General features: G+C 40.2%; 1 protein-coding gene across 2 annotated transcripts in view; it reads left to right on the top strand.

Moving 5' to 3' along the window:
* The window catches only part of ATP1B3 (ATPase Na+/K+ transporting subunit beta 3), a 41,653-nt gene that overhangs the window by 16,527 nt on the left and 5,956 nt on the right, over positions 1 to 19,170 (top strand). The window contains exons 3-8 of one of the 2 annotated variants that reach the window (XM_036431260.2): positions 626 to 663; positions 2,035 to 2,163; positions 6,679 to 6,786; positions 11,379 to 11,563; positions 13,761 to 13,817; positions 18,533 to 18,619. In XM_036431260.2, the coding sequence (XP_036287153.1) occupies positions 626 to 663; positions 2,035 to 2,163; positions 6,679 to 6,786; positions 11,379 to 11,563; positions 13,761 to 13,817; positions 18,533 to 18,619 (604 nt within the window). The remainder of the gene's footprint in view (positions 1 to 625; positions 664 to 2,034; positions 2,164 to 6,678; positions 6,787 to 11,378; positions 11,564 to 13,760; positions 13,818 to 18,532; positions 18,620 to 19,170) is intronic. The other variant, XM_036431259.2, reaches the window with a different exon arrangement.

Here is a 19,170-nt window from a genome sequence, read left to right as displayed (position 1 = left end):
CTCCCTACGTTCAAAGTTAACTTAATGCACAAGTATATGGCATCAGACTTGGGACATGGCTATTAATAATTTGTGTGCCTGTGTTATGAACCTAACTCTTTATAGGAAGTTTGAACACATTTTTCATTGTGTAATGATTCTTTAGGAACCATATTTGGATACAACTTACCAATGTCTGCTGTCTGTTTGTTTATTTTGTAACCATGTTTGTAAATTTTATTTACTGTATTTTTCCTGGAAATTTAAAATCAAGTTTTGAAAATGGTATCATAAAATCTTGAGGTGACGTAAAAACAGTGCTAAATAATTAAACTCAGCACTTTTGTTTGGAACTTCTCCAGTTTAATATCAACCGCATTAGTTGACAAACTATTATATCCTCAATTTGTTTTTGTATGAGATTTTATTGGAGCACAGCCCACACTCAATAAATTTATGTATTTGTTCACTCTGGTCTGCAATGTGGAGAATTTTATCCGTAGCTCCAACAAACATCTAGATCTGAAAGACTCATTTCTCTTCTAATGTCTTAAACTAGCCTTTGGGCTTTGCATGTGTTTCTTTTCCTTCTGTACTTTACTGATCACTTCATTGAGATTGGTCTTCCCTTTTTTTTCTGCAACAGGATCGCTGCATGTGGTAGGGAAGTGATGCTGTCTGAAGGTGACATGCTCTTCTCCTTTCTTCCTTCTGTCCTCCCGCTCCCTATTGTGGCCTCCTGGTAATTGGGGCAGGGTGGGATGGGGGAATGCTAATCTAAATTAAAATGAAAGTGTGCTATTTCCCCGTTACTTGGAAAGGGAGGCAGTTTCCTGGCCTGTAGAAATAAAAGTTACCTAGTTTTTGCCACAATCTGCTTTGAGAATGGAGTCTTTTGAGAATCAGAACATTTAGAGCTGCTGGAAGGCAGGGGGACAGGTGTGTATTTAGAAATATATTATTATAGAAGACTTCAGAAACACTGAAGTTAGTCCTTGCTAGAGATTGGGGGTGAGGAAGCCCATAGATCGCAGGTTAGGAACCCCTGCTCTAGCCCCTCTGCTAGAATCGAGTGAGAAAACAAAGTACTAGGCTGTTACAAGTGGGAAATAAAACTGATGTTAATCAACAGTGAGGAATTAAGTGTTCTTTACTACTGTAATACCTGAGGATTTGTTCAGTATTCATTGATCAATTTTTAAATGTTAAAGTATAAACGTGTGACTGTAATATTATAATATGTAATTCTGATGTTGACTACATCTGACATTAGAATTTCAAATATAGACATTTGAGAGAAATAATTATTTTTAGGTGTTCTCAAAATAAGTCACGGTTTAGGATAGATCTCTCATAGTGTTTTCAGATTGTGAAGGAAAGAAGATTAAGCCCTTACTGTTGAGACCTGCATCTGCTATGTCTTGCTTTGTGCTCAGCAGTAGAGTAGTGAATCCCATTGGTTGGGTGCTTGTTTCTGGCCTTGTCCTCTTCACTTTCGCATGAGCCTTCCATTCAACCAGTGTTTCCTAAACAATATTCATTGAGATACCATCTTCATGATTTGCCTTCCTACACATTTCCTGGCTACTTTTAAATCACTTTTCAACACTTAATGCAAATAATTATTGTGTGAAATATGGGTTGATGTACTAATTTTTTTCTGTTTGCCACTTAAAGAAACATGTACAGATTGGATTTGTCCCACCTAAAAGCATCTTTTATCGTTCTGAAGGGCATCAAGTTCCAATTTGGGAAACATTCCCCTTTGTGCTGGAAGTTAAAGCTCTGACCTTGAACTAGAGAATGCTCTGTAGAAGCTACTTGTACTTGGACGTATTAGTGGAGAGGAGGGGATCACATGATGGGTGGGTGCTACCTGCTGAAATACTCCTTGCTTGGGCAAATTCATATTCTGAATATGGAGACATTTTGGCTGTGTGCATGGCAAGCTTGGGATCGTGGCCTTGCCGTGGTTGGCTTGTTTTTTTATCTGGACACATGCACACACAATTATGTGTATTTCCAAAATTCCATAAATTTTATATTCTTTTACAGGTTTGATCTTGCTCTTCTACCTAGTCTTTTATGGGTTCCTGGCTGCACTCTTCACATTCACAATGTGGGTTATGCTTCAGACTCTGAATGATGAAGTTCCAAAATATCGAGACCAGATTTCTAGTCCAGGTAAGGAGCTTGCACTTGTGGCTTTTATCTCTATCAAATGTTTTACATAGCAGATAAGATAGTTTAACCTTGGCCTTAGGTAATGTGAACGATTTGATTTTTGTTTGTTGTATAATATTTACTTACGGATACAAAGACCTTTAATATTTACATACTGATACAAAGACCTGTGCTGATAAATTTTACGTCCTTTGCCAGAAGTAAGCAGAAATAAATATTGAGAATTATAGTAAAGCCAAATTTGACTGATGTAATTATAGGTATGAATGACCTTAATGAACACGTGTGGCAGGTTCACTTTGTCCTGAATTAATTTACTTATAAAGTATATATTTTGGCTCTAACTCAGGTCAGAGCCTTGGTCTTATAAAATGCATGCTTCATGGTTTAATTGCTTAGTATGGAAGTAGTAAATATTAAATAATGATACATCAATTGAGAACAAAAGGATTCTACTTTATTTGTAACAATCTTAAGGGGGGGAAAAACTCCAGGATACTTTAATACAGAAAAAAAATCTTAACCGAAACATTGTTTAAATCATGTTGTCTTCCTGTTTTTTGGTTATATTTAAGCCCTCTTTTCCTTTTTCTGTTTTTTGTTGTTGTTGTTGTTTTGCTTTTGGTTTGTTTTTTATTGATTTTAGTGAGAAGTGAGGGAGGAAGAAAATGATTTGTTGTTCCTCTTACTTATGCATTCATTGGTTGATCCTTCTTTTAAAATATAAATTTTATTGATTTCAGAGAGGAAGGGAAAGGGAGAAAGAGAGATAGAAACATCAGTGATGAGAGAATAATTGATTGGCTGCTTCCTGCCTGCCCCACACTCAGGATCGAGCCCCAACCGGAATCAGACCCAGTCTTGGTTCATGGATCGATGCTCACACTGGCTGGGAATCTTTTTATTTTTTTAAAGACTTTTAAATTGATTTTCAAGAGAGAAGAGGCAAGAGGGAGGGAGAGAAACATTGATCTGCTGCCTCCTGCACACGCCCCACCAGCAATCTAGCCTGCAACCTAGGCATGTGCCCTGACCGGGATGTTGCAACCAGCAACCTTTAGTGCAAGGGATGTTGCCCAAACAGTTGAGCCACACTGGCCAGGGTATTGGAACAACACTAACCAGCTGAGCTACCTGGCTGGGGCTGAAACAGTCTTTGATTGCCGTTAGCTCTGCCTTTGTTGGATATGGCCCTTGTCTTCAAGGTGCTGGCAATTTTTATAGGAAATACTAATGTGCCAGAACGGAGGGGTGGGATCTGGATGGCAGGCAGGCCTGAGGAGGTGGGGATTTAGCCGGAGGCTTCTGTTTGGAACGGTGGTTCTCTTCCAGCAGGCATTTGCCCTCCAGGGGCCATTGGGCAGTGTCTGGAGACATTTTTGTTTGTCACACCAGAGCGGTGCCACTGTGAGTGGAGAGGCCAGGCATGTTGCTAAATAAACATCCTACAGTGCACAGGACCACCCACCACAACAAAGAATTACCCAGTTAGCATTTAGTGCCAAGTCAGGAGCCCAGATCTGGATCCTCGCTCACTGCATGGATTCTGACCCTACCAGCAGCCAAACTGAACCAATTTCCCCAACTATTTTTCTTCAGTTTACTTAATGGTTTTTCCTTTGTTTGCAGCTAGTATTTGTTAAAACATCATAAATAATTCTTAACCCTTTCAGTTTATTTGCATGAGTATCAGACGAGCTCCATGCTAATTTTCCCTTATCTCTCATCGTAGCTGTTATCTTTCAACCTAGACTAATTCTAAGATAATTAGTTTTTTGCTAAAGTTGTTAATTACCATTGAACATAGTCTGATCTATTTCAGAAATATTAAACTCTGTTTATAATTACATAAATAATATAACCAGAAAATATGTTTAATATAGTTAAGTAAACAGTTTCTTAAAACTTATTTACCAAGTGTATTATGGTACTTAATGTGTCATTTATTTTATTTTTTTTTAACATATTTTATTGATTTTTCACAGAGAGGAAGAGAGAGAGAGAGAGAGAGCTAGAAACATCGATGAGAGAGTCATTGATCAGCTGCCTCTTGCACTATTGGAGATGTGCCCGCAACCAATGTACATGCCCTTGACCGGAATCGAACCCGGGACCCTTCAGTCCACAGACCAACACTCTATCCACTGAGCCAAACCGGTCTCGGCTGTATCATTACTTTAAATAAATGTGTGTGTGTGTGTGTGTAATATTAGGTGGCTATCCATTAGTTTGCTAAACAATATTTTCTCCTCTTAAAGGGATTATGGGCAATTTTTGTTTTTCTTATACTTGTATTTTCTAAGTTGTGTGGTTTTTTTCTTTAAACCATGACCATCATTTCAATGTGTTTTATTTAAAAAAAAAATGCTAGTTTCAAATTGGTGTGCAGGTTTGTATGTATGTATGTATGTGTAAATAACATAAACAGGTACTGCCTAGCCATACCCTATAGACATAACACACACTCATATCCCAATGGTGTAAATTGGAAAGAGATAATAGTTACTATAGACCTCACATTCTATTGTTCTTTGTTTGGGGTAAGCTAAGGTCTTTATTTAGAGTTTACTATGTCAAAACGCAGCTGTACTGCACTCTCCTGCTGTAGATTCTTAAGAATTTCAAATAGGTTGTTAAATAGCAGGAACTAGGACTCTGAGAGCATTGCTAGACAATTTCAGAAGTAGCTGGTATCAGAAATTCAGTTTTAGATGTTCATACAGAGTTTTCTTTAAGTTGAATTATCTTTTTAAAATTCTCTTAGAAATTAGTCATGTAAAGTAATACAATTTTAAAATAACATAGAAATCTGCATGTTTTATTGGGGGGGATTCTTAAAAGTTAAGTGTTTTTATTTTTTTATTTTGTTTTGTTGTTCATCCTCACCCCAGGTTATTTTTTAAAAATATATATTTTATTGATTTTTTAAAGAGAGGAAGGAGCTGGATAGAGAGTTAGAAACATTGATGAGAGAGAAACATTTACTAGCTGCATCCTGCACACCCCACCAGGGATGTGCCTGCAACTAATGTACATGCCCTTGACCGGAATCGAACCTGGGACCTTTCAGTCCGCAGACCGACGCTCTATCCACTGAGCCAAACCGGTTTAGGCTCAAAGTTATTTTTGCCATTGATTTTTAAAGAGAGTAGAAGAGAGGGAAGAAGGGGGTTAGAGAGAACACACATTGATTGTTTGCCTCCAGAACTTGTCCCAACTGGAGGCCATGGAATGAAACTGCAATCCAGGTACATGCCTTCCCTTGACTAGGAATTGCATCTGAGACCCTTGGTTTGCAGGCTGATGCTCTAACTATTGAGCAACAGCAGCCAGGGCAAAAGTTAGGTGTTTGTATAGTTACAAGCAAGCTGCCTTGACTCTGTTACTGTTTTACTTGCAGCATAGTATATCTCATTCCTGCTATAAAATCTTAAGAAAAACAAACTACCCGACATACACATACCCTACATTAGATGGTCAGAGGTTTTATTTATACTGTCGACCTAAGAAACGTTCACACCTGTAGAGAATTTTAGTAAGAGTTTATTTTAGCTCAAACTGAAGGGATTGGTGGGAAGCAAGATCTCAGATGTTCCCCAGAATGATAGTTTGCAGTTTAAGGAGGGAATGTGAGGAAGATTACAAGAAGGGGGAAGAAAGCAAGGCTCTGGGCATTGATTACAGGATAGTTAACAAAATTACTAACAAAATTATTTGTTTTCTTGAGGATGGTTACCCTGCAGAGGGGTCTGTAAAAAAAGGCATTTGAAAGGTGTTAACTAGGTGCATAAAAACAATGGACAGGACTTGTGATCTAATGCTTTTTAAATGAGGAAAGCTTAAAGTTAGGGGCCTGTTTATATTGCTTACAGATAAATAATGCTTACATTTTCTGTTAATAAACTCATGCAACATGATTTATACAGAAGGGTGATGACTCCTGATAAATTTTTGGTGTTTCTACTCCAAATTCAGTATGAGAAACATTTTATAGAGCAATGTTTATTATGAAAGGAAGAATATTTAATCATAGAGTTAAAATTGTATAGGCCTCTTTTACTGAATAAGGTAAGTTTTTTTTTTTTTTTTTTAATGAATGTTCCCATACAGCTGTAATTTGAATGACAAAAGTGTTTAGATTTAATTTGCTAAAATTTTTCTCCATATATTAATAACAAGTAGGCAAAACCTAAAAATATTTTATAGAAAAATGAATATAGAAAGTACAAAGTAAAACTTGCATCTTTTAAGGAACAGAGCAATTATAATTAATTGTAGCCAATCAGATTTAGAGAGGTATCTAATTGGTCTGAGATGTCTTTGAGGATTTGGAATTCTCTTCATTGTAAATGTTGACCTTAATAGTCAGAAATGGGAAGTTCTTGATAGTTTCAACCCACCTGTGAACACAAATTTTCATGTGCCTTACTGAGATCTGTCCTTCTAGGAGTAAGAGGAAAGAGAGAAGGAATTTACTATAGTTAACTTACCCCTTTTTCTTTTATCTCTTTATAGGACTTACGGTTTTTCCAAAACCAGTGACAGCGTTGGAATATTCATTTAGTGTATCTAAAAGAGAGTCCTATGAAGGATATATTGAAGACCTTAAGAAGTTTCTAAAGCGTAAGTGTTTTTTCTTAGAGTGAACTAAAATTTTTTAGTTGTTATGGAAACTAATACAAAATTATGATTACATTGAGAACATCATTCTTAGAGTTTATTTTGCCTTTTTTTTTTTTTTTTTTTTTTTTTTTGTCAAACAGTCAACTAAGGACTTATAAGTAATTTCATGATTAGTCATGATATTCTAATATTCTAACTTATGGAAAGACTTAAGGGTCTAAGCCAAACAAGCTTTTAATTTTTTTTAATTTTTTTTTTTTAGCTTATAAGAAGTACGTAAGTTTATTGAGACATAACATTTATATCTGCATTAAGATGGAAAGTATTTGAGTAGTAGAGCAAAGCTATATTATATAAAACCGGAGGCCCGTTAAAGCGAAGGTTCCTGCAATAGGCCTTCCTTCCCCTGGCTGCCGGCACAGGTTTCCCTCCGGCACCCGGGACCCAGGCCTTTGCTCTGGCCACCGCTTTCCATCTTCACTCCTGCCGGAGTCTTTGCTTCTGTAGCTCCCTCCCCTGCCTGGCTGCTCCGCTCTGCATGCGTGCTACCCAGAAGCCTGGAGAGGCTGGGGGGTGGGACCGCCTCCATTTTTTGCCTTCTTAATTTGCCTTCTCCTGATTGGCTGGTGGGGATTATGAAGTGACAGTCAATTTGCATGTTTCTCTTTTATTGGTGTAGATAATGTTTCTAAGTATTTGGATCTTTTGCATCCAGTGTTGTGCTTGTGGGAAGGACTAGGAAAGTTGCTTATCTTTAAAAAGAAAAAAAGAAGAAGAAGAAAAAAAAGAAGAAGAAAAGAAATCTATGTATTATTTTGAGTTTTTTGGAGTTAATAAGTTGTAAATCTTTCCTGCCTTGGGCCCAGTTTTTTTGCTTGTCCTAATTCCATGGTATTAACATTCATATGATCACATGAATAATCATCAAATGCCCTGGCCTCTTGTTTCTTGATTGTCTGACCTCTTCCTTGGCTGCACACTTACAGCCCTCCTTAAGCATGTGGGACTCCATTGCGAAAATCACTGTGAGGCTTCCCTACCACAGCCTCTGTCCTTCTAGTTTGCTTATTTAACTTTCCCTCACTATTCTTCTGCCTCACTGGGACTTTCAAACCATGGCCTTTTTTATCCCAGCCAATCCCCCTATTTCCCTTCTTATCAAGCTTAGTTCATGGCTTTTTACTCTTGTCATTACTCTAAAATCCCTTGCCTCTCTTAATCTACTGGTCATGAATTGCAATTAGATGAAGCCATAAGACTCCTGGATGAAGTTCTTCCTTAGAGCCTGCCTCTAAGCAGCCACGTGCTGCTGAAGAATCTTTTTTTTTTCTTTTCTTTTTTAATAGGTTTTTGTTAATTTCAGAGAGAGGGAGAAAGGAATGAAAGGATCAATAATGGAGAGAGTCATTGACCGGCTATTGAGCCCACAACCTGGGCATGTGCCCTGACCAGGAATCAAACCATGACCTCCTGGTCCATAGGTTGACACTCAACCAACCCACTGAGCCATAAGGGGAGGGCTGAAGATTTTCAACAGGACTAAATAGCACTGGAATACTTGGTCACCTTCTTGGACTTGCTCTGCTACTTGGCAAGGTCTATAGAATTTCTCTGAATAATAATTTATAACCTCTACTTTCCTACCTTTTCCCTTAGAATTTATAACAGTAGTTCAGTCAATGCCTGCATTTACCATGGTGGTCCCATAAGATTGTAATGGAGCTGAAAATTTCCTATTGCCTAGTGATACAGTAGCCATCATAAGGCCGGTAGGGCAACCTATTACACAAATACTGTTGTGTTACAGTTGCCAGCACTATTCAGTATAGCAATGTGCTGTGCAAATTTGTAGCCTAAGAGCTATAGGAAAACAGAATTTGTCACACCAAAATGTCTCTGACATAGGATTACTTTAGGTTGGTTAATTTTGAGGAACAGCAGCCATGGGAGCAGCTCAGCAAACCAACTCGAAGTGGCCCTCGGTAAAAGGCCTCTCCATTTGTACACGTGATCCCCATTTGTAAGGGGACCTTCTCTCTGGACACTCCCATCGATGCAGAAGACAGAGACGCAGACCGGCAGCAACCGTGCCCTGGTTTGCCGTACTCTCCCAGGTGGCCTCCCATAGCTGACAGCCCAGCCCAGCATCTTCTTTCTCTTCAGCTGAAGACGGCATTTAAGGTGGTAGCTTCAAGCCATTTTGACAAGTTGCTCAGTTTTCCTGGGTCTTTCCCATGTATACAGGAGGTATAGATGTTTTTATTTGTTTTTTTTTTTTGTTTGTTTTTTTAATATATTTTATTGATTTTTTTACAGAGAGGAAGGGAGAGAGATAGAGAGCTAGAAACGTCGATGAGAGAGAAACATCAACCAGTTGCCTCTTGCACACCCCGTACTGGGGATGTGCCCGCAACCAAGGTACATGCCCTTGACCAGAATCAAACCTGGGACCTTTCAGTCCGCAGGCCGACGCTCTACCACTGAGCCAAACTGGCTTCGGCGATGTTTTTAAACTTGTTTTTCTCCTGTTCATCTGTCTTTTATTATAGGGATGTTTTAGCCAAGAACCCAGAAGGCCAGGACAAACCATTTTTTCTCCCCTACAGAGCAATAGGCTATGCCCTGTAGCCTAGGTGTGTAGTAGACTGTAGCATACAAGTTTGTGTAAGTGAACTCTATGACATTTGCACAGTAATGAACTAACCTAAGGCTGCACTTCTCAGAACAGACCCCCATCATTCAGTGGCACATGGTAGAATCCTATCTAATAAAGAGTGAATATGCTAATTGACCCTCACACCATCGCAAAAAAAATGGTGACATCCACAGCCACAAGATGGTTGTGCCTAGTCCCCTGAGCCCCCCGGCCACCCAGGGCTGCCCGAGGCGCAGGTAAGCCTCAGATGGCGGCTACCCAGCCACCCAGGGCTGCCCGAGGCTTGCGCTGCCAGCAGTGGCAGCAGCAGAGGTGTGATGGGGTGTCGCCTTCCCCTCATCTCAGGGTCACCTTTCACCCCTGAGGGCTTCCAGACTGTGAGAGGGGACAGGCCATACTGAGGGACCCCTCCTCCAGTGCATGAATTTTTATGCACCAGGCCTCTAGTAACCTATATTTCTGCTTCAAGAGTAAATTGAAACTCGGATAGAAATTCCCTCAGGTTCCCCATTATCAGTAAAACAAACGGACAGCTGTAGCCGTTTTGTCTGGTGTCCCTCCTGCTCCGAGGAGGGAGCTGCGTCCGTCCGTCACCCAAGATCGCCCGTGCGCCAGCCGGGCTTTGGCTCCCATCCCCCTCCGCCTCAGGAGTGCCGTGTGCAGCCCTCACACACATTTAGCCTCACTGATCCTTCCTATCAGCACGCGAAGCCCTCATCTCTCCTGTTTTAAACCAGAACCCTCTTTTGAATCCCACATCTTCCATTAGCTACCTTCCTAAGTCTCTTTCCTTTTATGATTAAATATGTACTTATTTTTTGTGAGATATGACCATGGTTTAAAAACCCAATAGTCAAGAAAGGTCTGTAATAAAAATAGTAGTTTCCTGCCTCACCTTTAGCTGCAGTTCTATTCATTCAACACATACTTTTATGAATGCTTTTTCTGTGTCAAGCACGCTTCTATTGTAGGTTCCATCAATAAACAAAAGAAAAATGTCTTTGTGGCACTGTTGCCCTGGGTGGATTAGAAGGTAGTAAGTGTAGTGAAGAGGAAAATAGAGCAGGGGAGGGAGGGAGGATTGGGAAGGCTGCAGGTTTGAAGGGTGGGCTGGAAAGGCCTCGTGTCTCTTTGCTGGAACGTCAGGGCAATCTTTCAGGATGAAGACTAAATTCTCGAGTTCAGTTATACCCACATACCGGCTGTTCTTTTGGGGCTCTACTGCATCGTATATAACCTGCTAAGTAGTATCTTCCAACACACTGCACTCACTTAGAGCAGGCACCCTGGTAGGCTTGCTCACTGTTGAGCCATTATTGCCTAAGGCTGTGCCAGTGCAGAGCAAGCATTTGACAAGCTGATTGCATTTCTCCCTCTCCTTTCCTCCCATCTCCAAGTTGTAACCATTTTACTCCTTTACCACTTTGGAGTCAATACTTACCTCCATCTCTACTACAGCGCCTTTCTCTCTTAAGTTAACATTAGCTCTCGGCTCTGTCGCAGGTCCCATTAGTGTAGATGGCATAGCACTGTCTATCTTGAGATCCTTCGATTATGATTTTATACTTAATATCTATCTTCCCCACTGCACTGTAAGCTCCATAAGGAGCCCTTTTAGGTCCTCACTATTCTATCTTGGGCCAGGAGCAGAGGTGTCATTCAGATAATGCTGTAGCCATGGCTGGGACCACCTCATGATGACAAAAGATACTGATCTATAATCCAGCTTGTACCAATGTTGAAATGATATAAACTTCAGAGCAGTAGATAACTCTTAACAGTTAAAGGAACAGACTTAATCTTCATCTAAAATTATCTAGTAATTAGCCTCGCTATTTTTGTTTTCCAAAAATGTTTTCCAGAGGAGGACATATTCCTAGTTATGTTTAAGATCTTTTTTGGTTCATTTGTGCACACATATATGTTTCCTTTGTAGCTTATACTGCAGAAGCACAGAAGAATCTCAGAAACTGCCAGGATGGAGCCCTCTTTGAACAGAAGGGCCCAGTCTATGAAGCATGTCAGTTTCCTCTCGCCTTACTGGAAGCATGCAGTGGGGAGAGCGATCCTGAATTCGGCTACTCCAAAGGACACCCTTGTATTCTTGTGAAAATGAACAGAGTACGTACATATTTTGCTGCTGTTGCTGCTTTTCTCTAATACCCTTATGAAGAAGCTGTCAGGTATTTTTAATGTCTCATTTAGGATAGCTTGTGTAAAGGGCTAATAGTGATACTGATTATTGACCTTTGGAAAATTTAATACAGGAGGCAAACAAGATTGGTTCACAAGTTGATCATAGTTTAGGCAATAAAACAACTTCCGCTTTTCCCCTTTGGAGCGAGTTGCATGCAGGCAGGCATAGATGAATGCTTCAGGAGACAGGTGTTCTGGGTGTCATGTCCAAAGCATGGTTTTGCTAATGTGCAATATCATCTTTGAAGACCATGTTGTAAAGCAATTTAAAATCCCATCCTATCTAATAAGGAGGGAGTATGCTAATTGATTGCCATGCCCTCAGAGATGGCGGCACTCAGTCCACTCAACCCTGACTGGGTGGCAGGCACACAGCACACCCAGGCCCGCCCCCAGGTGGGTCCAGTCATTCCATGTGCCTGGCTCAGGAGTCCCCCAGTCCCCTCAACCCCCCAGCCACCCAGGGCTGGCCCAAAGCACAGGCAAGCCTCGGATGGCAGCTGCCCAGCTGCTTATGGTCAGCTGAGGCTTGCACTGCCGGCAGTGGCAGCAGCAGAGGTGTGATGGGGCATCACCTTCCCCTGATTGCCGGGTCACCTCCCACCACAGGGCTCCCAGACTGAGATGGGCCAGGCCAGGCTGAGGGGACTCCCTCCACCCCTCCAGTGCATAATTTTTCATGCTCTGGGCCTCTAGTGGGGAATATATGAGGTTTTGACTTAGATTTAGTAGGATAGCACATTTTTGTAATACACTGTACAATTAAATAGTAGAAATACAAATAAAGCTGCATTATAATGAGCTCAGTTGTAGCCAGTTACTGGTATTTAGCTATGTTGTGCAGAAGAGGTGCCTGAATTGTATAGCCGTCAGCAAATTAAAAAACCAACGTTCTCTCCTATGTAAGTGATAAAACTCTGTCATGGTACAAAGGACACTGCTTCCCTTCTGCAATGAAGCGATCCCTAACCCCCGGGCTCTGCTGCTCTCTGAATGTTGTCCTGTGGAGTTGTGTTTGATAGTTACCCTGTTGAGGCCAACAAGGTCTCCCCTTGAAAAAGTGATGTCATTCCTGGACATTTACTCAGAGAAGGGGTAGTTTCATAAATAGGTGTAGATCTCTCAAGATCATGAGTTTACATATCCCATCCAATAAGCAAATTGCTACCGTCCTTAATAAAAGGACAGCTTAAGTTTTAGGAAGTTGGCACTGCTAAATAAGGAGTTTCCCTGGAGGGAGGACCAACTAGACCCTAAAACACCCATGCTGACACCCTCCAGCCGCCGTATTCCCCTCCCCCAGAGGCCCGTGACAGCATCTGTTCCTCCCACAGCACTCTAGAGGTCGTTCTGAAACACTGCCTGACACATCTTAGGCATCAGTAAGTGATTGAGGGTGTTCCAGGCAGACTGTTAAGAATCAAGATTAACAAAGTAAGCATAATGTAATGTCTTTTGTGAGAAATACTTACATTTTACAGGCATTCACATATAAAATGCATATAAATTCAGAATGCCAAAAATCCTCACAAAATAGATGAGTAAATATCTGTTATCATTCATGCAAGAGCTAGTTATGTCAACTACAAACATGCAGGTAGCCTCATTCCATAGAACTGAATGGTGCTGAGAGTCTTAATGGGATTATCCCCAGAGTGTCCTTTTTGTGGGATGGAATAGATGTGAACTCTGATCAGGCTCCCTGGAAACATGATGGAAATGTGACCTAACATTTTCATAAAGAAAGGTAATTATATTGTGCCTCTATAATTTTTATTGTTTGCATTATTTGCTTATATAAATAATGAAACTTAAAGGTATCTGTCTGGTTGTTTATTAATTTAAGAGTAGCAACTGTGTTTTGGTCAATTCTTTGGTAGCTGATGTATTTACTGACTTGCCCTAGTACAGTAGGAAGATAGCTAGCTGGTAAGATTATTATATTGAAAAGTCCATTCTGCTCCTCTAAAATGAAATTAACATAAAAGGCACAGGTTTCAATATACAGAATTACTGTTCATCTCAACCCTTGCACTGCTGGTTCCTGTGGTTTTACATTTGTGATGTCTTAATTAATCATTTTCTCTCCTCTTTCTCCCCCCCTCCCCCCCCCAAATCTTAGATAATTGGATTAAAGCCTCAAGGAAAACCAGCAATAGAATGCACTGGTAATTCTAAGGTCAGTATTCAATAAGTCAACTTTTGTTAAAGCTCTAGTATGTCTCAATTCTTTAAAAGTCTAATGAGTTTTAGTCATTCCCCCCTTCCTGTCACAGTATAAAAGTCCTCTGTAGTAGCACCATTCTTAGGAGAAGGAAATTTCACCAAACTTGATGGGTAGCCCTTCTCTGTGTGCTCATTATAATTAAAAAGACTTGCTTTCCATGTGCATTTGATTTACAGACATTGCCCTACAAGACCATATACTACAGTTCATTGATTCTGAGGTTCACCTTTTTTCTACCTTAACACTGAAATTGGGGTTGGATTTACAATTAATAGTGTCTATGTAGTTTTGTTTCTTTTGTGTGTGTGTGGGGGGAGGGTTTCTTTTCTTTTCTTTTTTATTCTTTTCTTTTCTTCTTTTCTTTTTTCTTAATACTACATCAGCCAAAACCGGTTTGGCTCAGTGGATAGAAAGGTCCTGGGTTTGAATCCAGTCAAGGGCATGTACTGTGGTTTTGGGCACATTCCCAGAGGGAGGTGTGCAGGAGGCAGCTGATCGATGTTTCGCTCTCGTCGATGTTTCTAACTCTATCCCTCTCTCTTCCTCTGAAAAAATTAATAAAACATATTTTAAAAAATACATTTTTAAAAAATTGTACATCAATTGGTGTACATCAGTGACACCTAAGGTTTAATGAAACATGGTAGAGGCATTGTTTTTTTCTCCTGTCCCAACTTTGTGTGTGTGATTGCTTTCTGTGCAGTTTTCATCTCACAGTGTTTTGTTTTGTTTTCTCTCCATGCTGCAAGTGCAACTAAGAAATATGTAAATATATAAGTAAGAGTTCTGAGGGAAAACCTTTTTTAAGTCCTAAATTTAATTGTATCATTGTACAAAATATTGACATTCTAACTCCAGTTGTGTCAGAAATATTCTACTTGAAATGTTACATTGAAATCACTTCTCAAGTTGCTTATGGAAAAATCTGTAATTCCTTTTCATCATGAATGGGATTATATTTGGGCAGAAACTTCTTGCTCAGTGGTTCTCAGTTTATATTATTCAGTAGAACCTTAGAGAGCTGTTGATTTCCATTCTTGAAGTTTTTGACCCCAGTGGTCTGGAGTTAGGCCCAAAATTTACATTTTACCTAAAGTTTCCAGGTGATGCTGCCAGTCTAGGGTCCACACTTCAAGAACCTCTGCATTAGAGAATCTTGCTAGCTCCTTTGAGTAAATAAAAAATCAGGAAGTTTGTGGCTTCTCATCCAGGTTGGAGGTATACACGTCACCATAGGCAATTCCCTTTATCTCTCTGTGCCATATCCAGCTCAGCAGGAAACTGGTATCTCTCAAGACAGAAGAAAACCTTGTGGCTCTAAGCTACATTTAGAAGCTGTCCTTTGTAACTCCTTATGAACCTCCTTGCTTACTAGTCTTTGTAGAAGTTCTGAGACTGGGTTGCTAGGCTTCAGCCAGATACAAGTGCTCATTTCCTGACAGTGTACCTGTGTGTGCAGGAGCTGTTGCTTTTGTATGTGAGTAGACTACAGAGACAAGCTTGGAATGGTGGTCTTAGAGCCACCACCAACAAGGGAAACCATCTTATAGAACCCGTTCCTCAGGTTTCAGTTGTATAAACCTTTGGCCAACACAAAAACCTCATACTGTAACTCTCCCCTCAGGAGTTTAAGTGGGTTTCCCCTGTTTATTCTGTATCCTTTGCTTCTAGAAGAGTTTGGGGAAATGCTAATGAAAGATCCTGGTCTAATGACTCGGCTTTCAGATGGTTTTTGTTATGTGTAAAGTACATAAAGTAATCAAAGCAGGTGGGGTTTTTGCTTTGGTTTTTCTTTTTTTAGTTGTGAAATGTTTTTGTTTTGAGGAAAAGCACACGGAATTGGAAGAAAAGCTTGTAAAACTGCACTTTGCTGCTAGGCTAGTCACAGGTGCAATCAGCAGGCCATACATTTTAAGTGTCTCTGCGGAGCAGATGGAAACATTCACTGTACAAACACTGGTGACAGAGCATGTCTTACAGGTGGCCTTTAACATGTTTATGTCATTCTTTCAGTATTTTATTTCTTTAAAAAAATGAATCATGTTCATTTGAGAAAATTTTTTTAAGTGCAAAAGAAAAAAATTGGTAAATGCTAACCAGAAATAATCACTACTTAGAACATTTGATGTGTATTTTTTAAGTAGCTTATTAGGATTGTATAAAAAAATACTTTAATTTTAAAACTTTATTTTGTTTTCAGTAGAACTTAGATGCTGTTAATAAACTCATGTACTTAGTTACTTGCTGTTTCCAATATGGTACCATTTTATATGCTTAGAAAATATGACACGGATGCTTTCCCCTACAGTAGCTCGTCATCATTCAGATATGCATTTCAATATTTCATCATCTCTAAATGTTTCTTTTTACGGAAGGTATAAAATACACATTTAAGTAGAAGCATGCCAACAATATGATTTAGGTAACAGAACAAGAGAACAATTAAGAGTCTGTCACAGGTGGGCAGTCTCGAGTCTGTGACCTTATCTCTGACTTTAGCTCCCCTCTCTATAATTGATCCTGCCCCCTCCCCCCCCCCTTTTTAAAAAATATATATTTTATTGATTTTGCACAGAGAGGAAGGGAGAGAGATAGAGTTAGAAACATCGATGAGAGAGAGTCATCGATTGGCTGCCTCTTGCACACTCCCTACTGGGGATATGCCCGCAACCAAGGTACATGCCCTTGACCGGAATCAAACCCGGGACCTTTCAGTCCCCAAGCCGACGCTCTATCCATTGAGCCAAACCGGTCTCGGCTCCCCCCCTTTTTTTAAATTGAGTTGGGAGAGTGAAAGAGAGAGAGAGAAAGAGAGAGAGAGAGAGAGAGAATCATTTATCAGCTGCCTCTTGCATACCCCTCACTGGGGATCGAGCCCACAACCCTGGCATGTGCCCTTGACCGGAATCAAACCCAGGACCCTTCAGTCTCAGGCCATTACTCTATCCACTGAGCTAAACCAGCTGGGGCTCCTGCCCTCTTAAGGGTTGTTAGGCCTCGGTGAATGAGGTAAATATTAGCTAAGTGTGGCTGGAAATACACACTGAGGTGCACGATGAACTAACCCAAAAGAAATTTTTATATTTTAGGTACCACCTCTGTGTTTCTGTGAATTAGGCTATACAAAGCAGTGCAGAAAAGCACTTCTAACCAAACGATGATTTTTTTCCCTCTGAGATAAAATACTAATTTTGACTTTTTTATGTTAAGGGGGTACAGATCTCGGTTGCTCTCAGCCTTGTTCTTGCTGCTCTTCCTGCACCCAGCGCCCTGTGCCCTGGCTCACAGAGCTGGCCCTTCCTGTGGAGCATCATCACTGCTTTGTGTCACCCTCCCAGGCACATGTGCTCATGACAGCTAGTAATTATGCTGCAGTGTCCCATGTGCTTTTTTTTTATATATATAATATATTTTATAGATTTTTTTACAGAGAGGAGGAGAGAGAGGTAGAGAGCTAGAAGCGTCGATGAGAGAGAAACATCGACCAGCTGCCTCTTGCACACCCCCTACCAGGGATGTGCCCACAACCAATGTACATGCCCTTGACCAGAATCGAACCTGGGACCTTTCAGTCCGCAGACCGATGCTCTACCACTGAGCCAAACCGGTTTCAGCCCCATGTGCTTTTAAAATGGAAATTACCACTCAAATCTAGAATTCAAGCATTTAGGCTTTATTTTAATTTTATTTTGTAAACTTACCACTGATTTTAATAAATTTAAGAATACTAGTCTGGCCAGTGTGGCTCAGTGGTTGATGGTTGATCTATGAACCAGGAGGTCACAGTTTGATTCCCGGTCAGGACACATGCCCAGGTTTTGGGCTCGATCCCCAATAGAAGGCTGTCAGGAGGCATCCAACCAATGATTCTCCCTCATCATTGATGTTTTTGTCTCTGCCTCTCCCTTTCTCTTTGAAATGAATAAAAATGTATTTTAAAAATAAAAGAAGAAGAATATCAGAGTTAGCTAATAAGTAGCATAGATGGGGATTAGATTTGCCTATTCATCTGTTTTTATAAATACATGGAATATAATCCCAGTTGACTTGTAATACTTTTGATTGATATACATGTGCTTATAAATTTAAGGGAAATGTGGTATTTATATTGATTAAGTGTGGTTTTTTGCTTGGATTACTTCACGTTTTCCTAATAGTTTTTGTCATATCACCATCGTTTCCCCCTCTGGTTAGTTACCATGGTTATTAATCACCTGAAACTTTGGGGCCTGCTGCCTCCCAGGCCTGAGCACTACACTCTGGTTGTGGCTTCCAGCTGGAAGCTCGACGTCTTGTCCGCTTCAGGAATGCACTGGTCCTAGATGTGCGGTGTGTTCCTGCTGCCAAGTGGCCGAGGAACTAGCATTTAGGGGTCGGAGGACAGTGTGTGGCTAGATCTGGCTGTACGTTAGGAGGTGCTCATGGGAAAGCATACAGGGCAACAGGAAATGTAAGAAGAATAAAGACAGTTTGTTTCAGGGGGTTTAAGTCAAGATGAGTAAGTCTCCTCAAAACTACACTTGTGGGTAATGTCCTTGGAATAGCATTGTAGTCTCATACTGTTTATAACTGATACTGCTATGTGATAAATACATGTTTTAATTTGCTTTTTTGTGTGTGTGTGACCTAAAGAAGGTTTTTTTTTTGTTTTTTGTTTTCAACTTTAGGGTGAAAACACAACAACTCTACCAGTTTATCCTTCTGAGGGAAACATAGACTTAAAATATTTTCCATATTATGGGAAAAAACTGCATGTAAGTATTTAGAAGTTCACAGTGGGAACAGGCACATCTGTATAAAAAATGTCACTTGTCTGGGACAGGTAGACCTGTCTTGTAACTTGTGCATCATTTGTGCTTATTTTTAAACACCAACAGTGATGGCAAATGAAGATTCCGTGTCTGCAATTTAAAACAAAATATTCAAGTAGAAAATATCATTATCACTTTAATTATTTAGGATGTGTTTATTTAGAGAACATAGAGAAGTGAGTAGTCAAGAAAAAAAAAGTCTTAATTTCTTTCATTTTTTAAGTATATGTAGACAATTCATTTTATAAAATTGGGATCAGGGGGAGGATCCAAGATGGCTGCTCGGGTAGACACCTAACCGCAACAGCACACAACAATTTCAATGGAATACAACTAAAATGTAGAGTGGACATCGCCCAGAGCTACAGGTAGTTGACTGACTGAAAATTCTACAACAAGAAGGAAAGAGAAAACCAGAAGGAAAATCAGAGGAGCTGAAAAAAAGCCTAAGGTACGGAGACATGCTGCGCGCTCGCACGCACGCGAGCGTGGAG

Source organism: Pipistrellus kuhlii, unplaced genomic scaffold, assembly GCF_014108245.1.
Source record: "Pipistrellus kuhlii isolate mPipKuh1 unplaced genomic scaffold, mPipKuh1.p scaffold_m20_p_11, whole genome shotgun sequence".
Classification (NCBI taxonomy): domain Eukaryota; kingdom Metazoa; phylum Chordata; class Mammalia; order Chiroptera; family Vespertilionidae; genus Pipistrellus; species Pipistrellus kuhlii.
This window is presented reverse-complemented; position numbering and strand designations above follow the sequence as displayed.